Below are 13,457 nucleotides of genomic sequence, written 5' to 3' on the forward strand. Positions count from 1 at the left end.
TGATTTATCAGTTTTATGGTGCTAAAAATGGTAGACATAAACAAATATAATTTCACAGCTGTAAATATACCAAATTCAAACTATAAAATCTTGTTTAAAAAAAAAGTAAAAATCTGATCTGTATCATGATTTACATCATTGTGTCATATTGTCTTTTTTTATTACATTTTGTATGTTGTATATTTTATTTTTTTATATGTTGTTTTACACCAAAGACTCAGCAGAAATAACTGTGTATGAATAATTTGATGGATTGTACAAATGTCTGATTTGAAAATAAATAGATTTCTACATAAATGAGTTTCTCCTTTGACTGTCAGTGGCTCACTGCCCCCTGCTGCTCCGTGAAGGTACTGCAGGTCAATGCCACAGCTCATTTACAATAAGAACAAAACAACAAAGTTTTCAATGTTTGTTCCTAAATCCACAGTATAAACACACAGACAACAAACAACCAGTGAGACACATTGTTAAAACACAGACACATTTTATGATTAAAAACCAGACTGGGTTTTGTTAAAATTGTTACATGTAAAGAAACGACATTGGTAGACAAAATTCAAAAAATACAAAATAAATAAAAGTGAAACAAAGAAACAATCGAAGACGAAAATGTTTTTGTCAGCTTCCGAACATTTCTCCACAGTCTCCATTGACATTTATATTCACATTTGACATCAATACTGTTGATAAATGAACACAAAGTAACTGTTAATAGGTGACATTTTTTTTCAGCACGTCTAAATGAGTGTACAGGTGTGGTGCATGTCCACAAACGCATGCAGGTGTTTACAGATTAAACTGGCAAAAATGACCCATGGATTTAAAACAAATCTTTCTTTTTGTGTGTTGACCTGCAAGGGGGGTGTGGTGGGTGGGTGGGGGGTCGCGTAAATGCTTTATAAACCAAAGTTGAAACAGGAAAAGGAGCGGGCGGGGTCAGGGTGGGGGGATATCCTGCGATTCTGATTGATTGGTTAATTTGTTTTCAAAGCTAGCTATATTCTTTATCTACCGTTAACATGTCAAAGATACAAAAAACGACAAAGAAACGGGAACGTGTGAGTAGAGAGAATATGTCGAGTTGTAGACCAACTGTTCCACACAATAAAATCTACACCTACAGATCCACAGAGCCATGCCGTCCCTCTGCTCACCCCCCCATCCCACCCACCCACCATGCATCACATACACTTTGCACTAACACAGAGGTCAGACACAATCCAGTACACAACACCGTAAAAATCTCTAGAACAATGCATGCTCTCGTGTTTTTCACGTGCCCAAACAACACAGATAGATATTTTATCTTTTTTTTTTCTTTCTTTTTTTGTTTTTTGTTTTTTTGTTTTGCAGATTTGTTAACATTGCACATCATCTGTAGCTAGTGCAGGTGAAAAGTTAAAAAAAAAAAAAAAAACGTTTTTTTTTTTTTTGGTTGAAAAAATACAATGGTTGCTTGAGTCAAAATGTTACGATGATCACACAAAGTTCAGCAAAGTCAGTGGTTCCCAAACTTTTTTTTTTTTTTTTGGCTTGTCATCCCCTTACACAGTAGATAGAAGATTTGTTACAGCTACAGATATTTTTTTAATAAGTAAAATCTTCAGGAAACAAGGCTTAAAGGTCTGCAGGCCGAGGTTGAAAGAGCCAGTTAGCTGTGTTAGCATGGTAGGCTAATATTTGTATGTTACCATTAGATATGTAGTAAAATTGTAGGATAGTGAGTTAAATGTCTGTACAAACAATAATTAATTATTATTCCAGTACATGTAACCAAGTAATGACCAATGCTAATAACAGCAACAACAATCCTAAGGGTCAACAGCCATGCTAACAGGCCGAGGTTGTTGTGTTTGCATTGTAACGTTGCAAATTGGCATAACATTAAGTATCTTATACATTTGATCACTAAACATCAGTAGGATTAACCCACTGGGGATCATGAATGCCTGTATAATATTTGATGAATCCATTTAGTTCTTATACCCAACAATAATAACAATGCTAAGATTCAACAGCTACGCTAACAAGCATAGGCTGAAAGAATTGTTGTTAACATTGCAAATTAGCATTAAACGCTAAATACAATTGATCACTTAACAATAGTATAATAAAACTTCTGGAGATCAAGAACAATGTTTTCAAATTCTAACTTAGTACAACCAATGAATGAACAACGCTTTAATCTACAGCCATGCTAGCAGGACGAGATTGAAAGAGCTGTTGTCTTAGCATGGTAAAATTGCAAATTAGCATTAAACACAATATTGATCCCTTAACATCAGTATGATGATTAACCTTCTAGTAATCATTAACAATATTTTATAAATCCAACTTTTACAACCCATGACCAATGCTAATAATAGTGTGTTTTGAGCTAAATGCTCATGTTTAACATTTTTATCCCATTAAATAACTATGTTAGTTCAGCATTTTTGTATGCTAACACAAGCTAATTGGCACTGCAGTTGAGAGTGGAGGGAAAGGCAGTCATTAGCACGGCTGGTGAAACAAAAAAACAAAAAAAACATTCATAAACATAACAAACAAAAAACAGATATGTAGAAATGTGTTTTCTATTATTTCCTATTTTGTGAACAATCATGTGAGAACATCCTCTGGGAACCACTGACTCTAAATGCAACCAAGGTCAGATCAAACTGGGGTTTTCCACAAAGGTGACAGGTACAGTTAAGTGCTTTAAAAGTTGATTACATAGACATTTTTTAAAAAATGGGATCGTTGGAGAATGGCTTCCGCATGCAACTCAAGAAACAAAAACAAAAGAAGAGGAAGAAGAAGCCAAACAATGGCAGGTTTATAGTCAAATTGATTTTTTTTTTTCTGATGACAAGTGCACTGCTGGAGTTTTTTTACTAAGATAAAAGCAGAGGAGGGAAAAACCTGCTTCGACCGCTCCGCCCTAGCTGCTTCCCATCCATTTTAAAAAAGACTGTAAACACAACACGAAGCAGGTGTTTTACAGTGTGAGTGTGAGTGAGGCTGTGGGCGGATTCAGCTCAATGCAAAATGGCACAAAGAAAAGCAGCTGTTAATCATTTTATAGTCATATATATAATAAAACTTATAATAAAACAATGCAAAGGAGGAAGGGGGGAAGGGGCGGGTCATGGATTTAGTTTGGCTTGCCTCTCACTGAAACACTGAACAACAGAAACCAAGCTAAAGACCGCATTTTACTTTTTTCTTTTCTTTTTTTTTACTTTTTTACCTCAGGTCGGTGCCTCGTGGCTTTTTTTAAGGTACGAGAGGCACCAATGATCAGAGAGGGGGAGAACAACTGTGCACGACACAGGTCAAAGGCACAACACTGGACACAGACGAAGGGAAACGACACCCAAGGTGCTTTGCAAAAAAGGCCCAGAGAAACAACAAGGAGAAAGAAAAGAAAAGAAAGAAACAAGAAAAAGAAAGGTGCTCCTCCTCCATGAGACGTTCAGGCGCCTCCCACCGGAGTAGAATAAAAAAACTGCACGACACACACTCGAGAGGAAGGAAACATAACAAAAATAAAACAACAGAGAAAGTCTGAGCTCTGACAACAGCAAAAGGTACAGTATCATTAATATTATTTTTTTTTTTTTACCCATTAAACGCATTCTTTTTGTTCATGCTTGATATAACATAACTGCATCAAATATGCTCTTTATACAAAGGGCGGCGTATCAAAGTGATCAATGCCAGTGATTGGCTGAGGGTCTCACACACACACACACACACACACAGACGGCGGCGACGCCTCCTTAGCTTCAAGGAGCTGAGATTGAAAGTTTGAGACAAATGAGATGTTTTGGATTTTTTTTTTCCATCTGATATGTGTAAAAACACGGCTCCAGATGTGCCGATATGACAACACCACGCTCACATCTGCTCACAGTTTGAATTCATTCAGCTGAGAAATCCTCTCATCTGAGACATTTCTGGTCGATAATCGATAAAATAAAATAAAATAAAATGAAATAAATAAAAGTTTCAGCTCTGGTTGAACATGAAAAAGAAGCCGAGTGAGTTTCACCTGCACTGAAACCATTAAAAGCTCCTGCAAAATGATTAGAAAACAATATTGGTTTAGACTGAGCCTTATTAATTATCACATGGGCAGTGGTTCAAAGCTGCTGTTTCCTGTGTTTTCATGTTGCCCAGATGTTGTTACAGGTGTAAACAGCAGCGTCACAGCAGCTCAACGTCACCTGGAAATTAAAGGGATAGTAGCATTTTTTTTTCCTGCACTTTGAGGGGCTGGAAAAAATTATATTATAGCGAACAATGGAACTGTGTATTTTTTTTTTTTTCACGTAAAACCTCTTTTAGGCCACGAAAATAGGCCGTTTCTTTGGGTCCATTCACAACAATGTATGTTGTAAATCTCTGGGCAGGGCTATTATGGGCTGGTGTTGCTAATGGGAGGAGTGCAGAGAGTCTTCTACTGCTATTAAAATACTTAGGGGCTATTTGTAGAAAAAAAATGCTACTATCCCTTTAAACTTCAGCCGAGTTCGCTCCCGTCTGCCGGCACAGAAAAAAACAAAGCAAAAAACAAAAAGGCAACATAACATTTGAAATAATAATAATAATAGTAATAATAAAGGCTCCCGGTGTGGAGCTCAGGAAGCTGAGGAGACGCTTCCCGTGTGGCAGGTTCACTGACAGTACGTAAATCTCTGTGATTAAAATGCAGTTCTCAGGTGTCTGAGGGCTTTTTTAAGCGCGAGGAGCACGATTCAGCTTCGAGCCACAGTTGCTACAGTCGCTGCAGGATGAGAGAGACCAAAACAGAAGATACAGAGTCGGCATGAAGGCAGCACGAGGCCGGGGAGGGAGGGAGGGAGAGAGGGAGGGGAGGACGGGGGGTGTTTCAGGGTTTTGAGGCAGCATACAGACTGGCCACAGTCCAATCCCCGGGGCGAAAAATGGCATCGACAGTAGTTTTTCCTTGTCCCTAATTACAATTTTAAGATATGCAAGAGATCAAAAGTCGGATATTTAAAGAGAAAAACTTAAGTGACAAGTGTTTTTTTTTCTGTTTTCTTCTGTTGCTGTTGTTTTTTTTGAGGAACACTACAGAAAACGTGCAGCTGAAAAAACCTGTGATATCTCAGTGATGTGACAGAAAGCAGAGAGGCACTGCAGAGTAGACGCACGGGCGGGCGGGCGGGAAACCTTCAGGAAAACTGGTTATGAAAAGTGATATTGTCTCTCCATCATTTAAATAGACTCACCCACCCACCAGAATATGTAAATATATGACAACTATGATACAGAAATCAATAATTACACCATTTGCATTCAATTTTTCATATAATTTCATCATGTAGCCTATATAGATTTATATAGATTCCTCACATGCCTTGACAAATTGTACATAGGTGAAGTCTGTTTGAGTCTTTTTCTTTCGTTGTTTTTTGCGCTAAAATATCCCAAATTATTTTTTCCCCTCCCCTCCCCGCTGCGGGAACAGATCGGATCGAAACCTGGAGGAGCAGGACGCCGCGGAGAACCGGCGACGACGACAACGGAGCTGTAGAGACTCAGGAGAGAAGAGGAAACGCTGCTGCTCCTCCTCCTCCTCCTCCTCTGGACCTCCTGCCTCGGAGTCTGGGAGCGCAGGGGGGAGGGAGGGAGGGAGGAGGGGGGAGGATCCAAATCCAAGAGAGGGAGAGAGAAAGAGAAAGAGGGACAGAGGCTCAGTCCGTGGGCGTGTGTCCGTTCCTTTGTGTCCTTTGAGAGTCCTGAGGAGATTTCTGCTGAGTCGACAGAGCCAGGTGGACGGGAGACAGCGAGTTATCCCGTCTGTTTGACAGCCACCATGATGAAGATGATGATGATGATGATGATGAAGAGGAAGATGATGAAGAGGAAGATGATGATGTGTAGTAGGAGCTCCGTGCCGGGCGGCCGCGTCCATCCACTGCATCGGCACCGCAGCCTCCGTCGCCGTGACACTGACCATCGAGAAGCTGCTGTGAGCAGCACCGGAGGAGGAGGAGGGGGGGGGGGGGTGAACTCATGGAGGAAATGTTGTTGATGTTGTTGTTGTTGATGATGTTGATGATGTTGAGCTGTTTACATCCTGGAGCCTCGTTCCTGAAGGATCTGAAAACACAGAGAGAGACAGAGCGTGAACTTTTAACTTGAATTAAAAACTGAGGTTAAGGGTGAATTCCAGTTCCTTAATCTTAATAGCCCTCAAAACCAAGTGTTAAGGGCTATTTTGTGACTTAGAAATGGGACACCCCTTAAATGCAGATACGTCTTCAGACTGTGGGGGGTTTGCCATTAGTTATAATTTTTCATATTTGCACTGTTAACCCAGCCAGTTTAATCATGAGCCAAAAATGCAGCTATCATCGACGGGTCCATTACTTATATCCGGTATTTATAAATTGATATTCAAACAAATAATCTGTATAAATACCACAACCACGGACATATTCAGCTGAAAGTCACTGCATTCCACGGCTTATTGAAAGGTAAACACCAGCTGTAACCATCGTTAAATAACTCTGAGGTTACGGGAGTCATAGGCTGTATCTTGATAAAACAACTGAACAACAACATTACCACTGAGAAAAATGACCATTTTGTAACTAAACGATAGCAACACGACTTGTCCGCACCGGCTGGCTGTTGACAAGAGATCGTAAAATAAAAAATAAATGTTATGCAACAATGAGGTAAATGGTTTTCATAATATCACATCTTTGAGATTGAGGGTTAAGATAGGAATTGGAATTCACCCTAAATTTAAGGAGGACACCTGGAGGACAGGTGTAGAGGACAGGTGTGTGGAGGACAGGTGTGTAGAGGACAGGTGTGGTGTCACTGACCTTGGCCTTCTCAGTCGGCTCGATGACGATGCCGTTGGTCGAGTTGTTGAGTTCCCGTGAGACGACACAAAGAAACTCGGCCTGGTCCTCGTTGCCGTAGTTATACGAGGAGCCGATGCTGATGAGCTGAGGACGAGGAGGGAAGACAGAGTTAATAGACCTATCTATCTAAAATATATATCAGTGCTTTATACAAAAAAAGTCACCACTTGGATTGAATTAAGGTAAAAGGGAAATGGTAAGAGTCTCCCATTGGATAATTACTGCATGGATGCAACTTATTTAACCCTAACTGATGCAGTCTCATTTCAACCAACAACCATATCTGAAGACCCATCCTGTGGTCGTGGAGAAGATGTTAATCTGTTTCAGAAGGGTCAAATTATTGTCATCAAGCAAATAAAACATCTGAGGGGATTAGTGAGACTAGAACTGGGTTAAGAACTGTCCAACACATTATTAAAACTGGAAGGAGAGTGGGGAACCGTCCTCTTCAAGGAAAAAATGCGGTCCAATGTGAGCACAGAGTTCATATCTTAACCCTGCTGAGAATCTTTGAAAAATGAATGCAAATCTGGCAAAGTACAGTCCAATCAATTCAGTGATTTTAACGTCTTCAATTCTAAATTCTGGATAATTCAGGACAGGAAGTGAAGCTCATGTAACAAACACATGATATGGACACGAAGACGCTGTGATTCATTTCTAATTTCACAAACGAATAAAATTCAGTGTGAATTCTGTGAATATTCAGACACATTTCAGCTGATGAAATAAAATTAAGTCTGTGTTTTGTTTTTTGATGCTGAAACATGAAAAAAAAAAAAAAAATCAGATTTTTCTGCACCTGCTCGAACTTCCAACCGTCGGACATGGTCGAGACCATCTGTGTGAGTTCCTCCTCTTGGCACTGTAGTACTCGATACACATGCTTCACAGGGCCCTGAGGGACACACACACACACACACACACACACACACACACACACACACACACACACACACACACACACACACACACACACACACACACACACATGAATACACAAACAGTCACTTAAAAACAACGTCAATCATCTGCACACATAAATCTATTCTGGGAACATTCTCACTGCAACAAAGTGGTTTTTTTTGTTTTTTTTACAGATTTATCTCCTCAGTCTCTGACCTAGTTTTTATTTTATTCATTTATTTATTTATTTATCTGTGTGTTTGTTAGTTTTCTGTACCTGAGACGTCCTGTTCTCGTTGTCCCGTATCCTCTCCTTCACCAGCCGCACCAGCGACGCGATGTTGTAGAACTCGGCCTCCTCCAGAACGCCTGAAACACGAATCAAACGCACCCATCATCATCATCATCATCATCATCAGCCTGTGTGTGTGTGTGTGTGTGTGTGTGTGTTCGCTGTGTGAGATGTTTCCTTCAGGACTCGGGTCAGAAACTTTTACCTTCCTCCGCCAGGTTTTTGTCCATGATCAGTTTCCCGTGTCGGAGGTAATTCAGGATGGGGCCGAAGTACGTGGGGTCCCTGTCGATCAGGTACGCTCCTGTCTCGTCCTGTACCAACAAAAAGATTATTAAAGAGAGCTCGCTGTTACAAGAAAATTCGATATGAACCCTGGAATAAGAAACTTTGGTAACGGTTTAATTTACAGGCCGCTAATTACGAGATAATGTCAAGAAATAGCCAAGAAATAACAATTAATTGCATCATAATATCTAGAAATGGCAAAGAAATAACAATTAATTGCATCATAATGTCTAGAAATAGCCCAGAAATAACAATTAATTGCATCATAATGTCTAGAAATAGCCAAAAAATAACAATTAAATGTGTCATAATGTCTAGAAATAGCCCAGGAATAACAGTTAATTGCATCATAATGTCTAGAAATAGCCCAGAAATAACAATTAATTGTGTCGTAATGTCTAGAAATAGCCTAGAAATAACCATTAATTGCATCATAATGTAATAATTAGCCTAGAAATAACAGTTAATTTCATAGTAATGTCAAGAAATTTAGCCAAAAAATATCGATTGATTGCGTAGAAGTAGCCCAGACACATAATTGATTGTAATTTACAATTGCAAGGACTTGGTGGAGAAACATTCTGGCCTTTCCCAAAAAAATCTAAGCATGAAAAGCATGTGTAATCTTTTTCCTTTATGAAAAACATGATATTATTATGACATTGACTGTTATATCTAGGCTATTTCTTAACATTACTAATTATGTCTTGTTTATTTCTTGACATTATCACATTATTAACGGCCTGTAAATCAAAGGGTTACCAACATTTTTTATTCACATTCAGTCTTATCATGGTTGTTATTAATGATAATAATAATGTGTAATGATTACTATTATTATTGCTAGTTATAGTTAAAGATTTCACAGTTCACACACAAACTTCAGGTTTTTCAAAGTGAATATTTGAAAAACTAAAAGTGCAAAAACTGTAGGAAAGATAAAAATGTAGAAAACAAAACCAAAAAACTTGTCGCAGCAACTTCAAAAACTTCAATTCAATTTTGTTGAATCTTTGCAATTAAAGTATAAGGATGCTCGTAACTAACGACTGTGTAATTTCTGATTGGTGGATGTTTTAGTTGTTTTATTTTATTTTTCCAACAATACACTGTGAGTGTGATCAGTGTCTTGTCTTCGTCACCATCACTTCGCTGGTTTCACAGCTTCTCACCAAAACACTGACAGCTGGAGACACACCGGTGCGTTCAAAGACACGCCGAATAATCAGTGTTGGTTGAAAAGTCTCAGGTCTTAAAATGACCAGATTTTACTGAGACACGTCACTGTCAGCTGACCGTTACTCAGCACGTCAGGAGTTAAACATCTGTAAATTCATTTCATTCACATCTGCTGCTGATAATGATCTATCAGTGACGACTTGAACTGAGTCCAAACCATCGATCATCTGGTCTTTGATGTGTGAAACGCTCTGACCTTTTACACTGAAGGTTAATGTTTCACATGATGATCGTTATATTTCCAACCTAGTTTACATTCATCTGGGACTGTATAACAACTGTGTTACACATCTTTTATAACTTTACATGTTTATCAGATACTTTCTTGAATCCCTGCATTAGTTAATTCATTATGCAAAATGCAAAAATTAAAATTAATCTCTTGTTTGATATAAAGAGGTCCACTATGATCCCAGTTAACATCTGAACTTTGTTTTTGTTTGATCAAAACATCAAAGATGTTGAGTTCACTGTCACAGAAAACTGAGAAATCACAAATATTATGTAATAAGCTGGTGTCAGTAGGATTTTGACATATTATCTAAAAGGGGACATGGTGAAGCAGCATTTAGCTGTTATGCTGCACACAAGTGGAACAAAATACCAGCAGAACTGAAATCAGACCCAACTTTAAGCATTTTTAAACCTAGGTTAAAAACATTGATGTTTTCATGTAGGCTCTTTTAAAGAACTTTAAATCCTAATCTTGGATTGGCACTGTAAATCCCTTTTAATACAAATCAATATTTCATGCTGCAAACTCATATTTTATGTTCTATTTGAGTCTAGTTTTTACATATGTTTTGTTTTTATGTAAAGCACATTGAGTTGCCCCTTGATATGAAATGCGCTGAATAAATAAAGCTGCCTAGCCTACAACAAAACTATCTATAGTCCATGTGTTACAGGTATGAACAGTGTAGCCATCATAAAAGCAGTAGCTATACCCACTGAAACAAATTAGACTACACCACTGTATAGGCCTATTTGAGTCTATATAAAGGTTGAATACACAAACAGGAACATTAGAGGGTCGTTAATTCATTGTTAACAATAATAATTATGCAAAATGCAAAAAAAATAATCTCTTGTTTGATATAAAGAGGTCCAACATGATCTGTGTTACTAACATCTGAACTTTGTTTTTGTTTGATCAAAACTCAAAATCAAAACTGAGAAATTACAAATATTATGTAATAAGCTGGTGTCAGTAGGATAATGACATATTATCTAAAAGGGGACATGGTGAAGCAGCATTTAGCTGTTACGCTGCACACAAGTGGAACAAAATACCAGCAGAACTGAAATCAGCCCCGACTGTGAGCACTTTTAAATCCAGGTTAAAAACATTTCTCCTTTCACGTGCTTATAGCAGAACTCTTTTATGAACTAACTTTATCTATTTTCTTTTATTTTACTTTTATTTGCTCTTGCTTTTAACTCTGTTTTTAGTGTTTTGTTTGTTTTTATTCTGTTTTATGCTTCTTTTTTTAATGTTTTGTCTTTATGTAAAGCACATTGGTATGGTATGGCCTTGGTATGAAATAAAGATGCCTTGCCTAAAAAAAAGTGGCTTCTAGACTGTTGCCAGTGAACTTAATTGATCACATATGAACTGATCAGCTGATCACAGGTGTGTTAGTCCTGACATACATGCAGCATGTCATGTGGCCTTTTTCTTGTATATTTGAGTCTATATACAGATTAATTACACAAACACGAACATTAGAGGGTCGTTAATTAATGAACACATGCACATTGCACTCACTTTGTCTGAGTCCAGGTCCGGGTCTTCCTGACACAGTCGGAACAGGAAGGATTTCGGGTCCCTGCACAGCGTCTGTTTGGTCGTGATGAAGTATGTTCCTCCGACGTTGAGCCGGACCCAGCGGGACCCGGGCTTCTCCCCCGGCTCGGACGGGGAGCTGGGGCTGCTGCTCTTCCCCGGGAACCCGAACACCGACCTCCCTGCACCTCCTCCTCCTCCTCCACCACCTCCTCCTGCACCTCCTGCACCGCCGCTCGGCTCCACGACGTGCAGTTCAGCCATGTTTTTTTTTTTTTTTTTTTTTTTTTTCCTTTTCCTTTTCCTCCTTCTTCCCCCTCCTTCGCCTGTAAAACACAACACTCACCGATTAGCTAACGACACACTGCGGGGAAACAGCCTCTCTTTCTCTCGGGTTGTAAACACAGCGAGCTGCTGCTGCTGCTTCTGCTGCTTCTGCTCCACCGTCGCTTCACGGTTCAGCCGCCTTCGTCTCCTCCGGTACCGGAGAGTTAAGACGCGGATGATGGTGGTGATGAGGCTCTCGGTCTCAGAGGCCGCACGGCGTTAGCAGCATTTTCCCGTTTGATGGTGGTTTCTTCACAGGATAAATTGCTCATTCTTCGTCTATTCAAAACGTTAATCATAAGAAAAGGGGTAAATGCTTCCGGGTTGTAACGTGATTATTGTTTACTTCCGGCGTGTCATGGTTTTTCAAAATAAAGGCTGAATCCCCGGTTTAAAAAAAATCTACAGCCGATAAATGTTAAAATGCTAAAAACTAAGATTTATTTATAATAACAGTGTAAATGTATTGCATTATTATTATTATTATTATGAATAATAATAATTATAGGGGATATTGTTATGAATAATAATAATAATTCGCTGTATTATTATTATAAATAATAATAATAATATCAAAACTTAATGTATGTGGCAAGGGTTACAGAAAATACTTTATAGCAGCATCAAATAACAATACAGTAAGAATAAAACACCAAAAGAACTTGTTCTTAATGATTTTTGCCTGGTTAAATAAAGGTGAAATTTAAAAAAAAAAAAAAAAAAAGTTGTGAAGGATTGAGTAGGAGATGTGGACCCACATCTGATTACATCTGGAGAAAGACCATTAAGTCACTGTCAATACAGCATTTTACTAATGTTTAATGTATTTAATTTGTGCAGTTTCTTAATCTAAATTTTGTAGCTGTGTTTATTTATTCACAGTGTTGGGAACGTTACTTTTAAAAAGTAATTAGTTATAGTTACTAATTACTTCTCCCAAAAAGTAACTGAGTTAGTAACTCCACTACTTCACTATAATAGTAACTAGTTACCAGGGAAAGTAACTATTGCGTTACTTTTTCTTTCTTTTTTTAAGTTTAAATATGTCGAAGAATTTGGATTTTTTTCTCTCATTTTTAAATTGTATTTTATTGTTTTCATATATTTCACTGATCGCAATTATGGAATGCGAGTGTGTGTTTTATTGAAAGCGAGGCTGGTGTGCCTATGAAAATAGGTTACAGTGGGTTTTTTAAGTGCTGTGGCCACAAGCAAATCTCATATTGTCTCTGTACAAAGACAACAAAGACCTTTTTAAATGTGAAAACAGCGGAGACCTATTCAAGATTTGCGTTAAATAACAGGCGAAACATCGAAATTAATTTATTCATGGCCACATTAAGTGAAATTATTAACTTTACCGATTATCCATCTGATTATCTGTCCTGCTGCGAGCGCACAACAGGGTATCTGCGGATCCTTAAAAAGTCTTAAATTCATGTATCTAAAATTAAGGCCTTAAAAAGTATTAAATTTATTAGAAAATTCTAAGATGGTCTTAAATATATAATACACAGCATCATAAAATATGTATGCACTTAAACTTTTATATGAAATAACAGGGTATGCGCGCGGGGTCTTAAAAAGTCTAAAATGTGAAAATCTAAATTTTAGGTCTTAAAATGTCTTAAATTTGTTGAAAAATTGTGTTCAAGTCTTAAATAATTTTAGACAGGTCTTACATTTTCTTATGCCCACCATGGGCGAGCATTTCACTCGCATT

The 13,457-nt window shown here is 38.2% G+C and overlaps 1 protein-coding gene across 1 annotated transcript; it reads right to left on the reverse strand.

Annotated features, from left to right (window-relative positions):
- Nucleotides 1-5,918: 5,918 nt before the first annotated feature.
- On the reverse strand, nucleotides 5,919-11,671 carry kctd2 (potassium channel tetramerization domain containing 2; the record flags this gene model as incomplete). The annotated part of the gene is made up of 6 exons (XM_083994817.1): nucleotides 5,919-6,117; nucleotides 6,852-6,977; nucleotides 7,699-7,794; nucleotides 8,080-8,171; nucleotides 8,300-8,408; nucleotides 11,390-11,671. The coding sequence occupies 6 exons, from the start codon at nucleotides 11,669-11,671 to the stop codon at nucleotides 6,088-6,090; spliced, it is 735 nt and encodes a 244-aa protein (XP_083850943.1). The 3' UTR covers nucleotides 5,919-6,087.
- Between the last annotated feature and the right edge of the window lie 1,786 nt (nucleotides 11,672-13,457).

The sequence above is a fragment of the Trachurus trachurus genome (assembly GCF_905171665.1).
Source record: "Trachurus trachurus genome assembly, chromosome: 19".
NCBI lineage: Eukaryota > Metazoa > Chordata > Actinopteri > Carangiformes > Carangidae > Trachurus > Trachurus trachurus.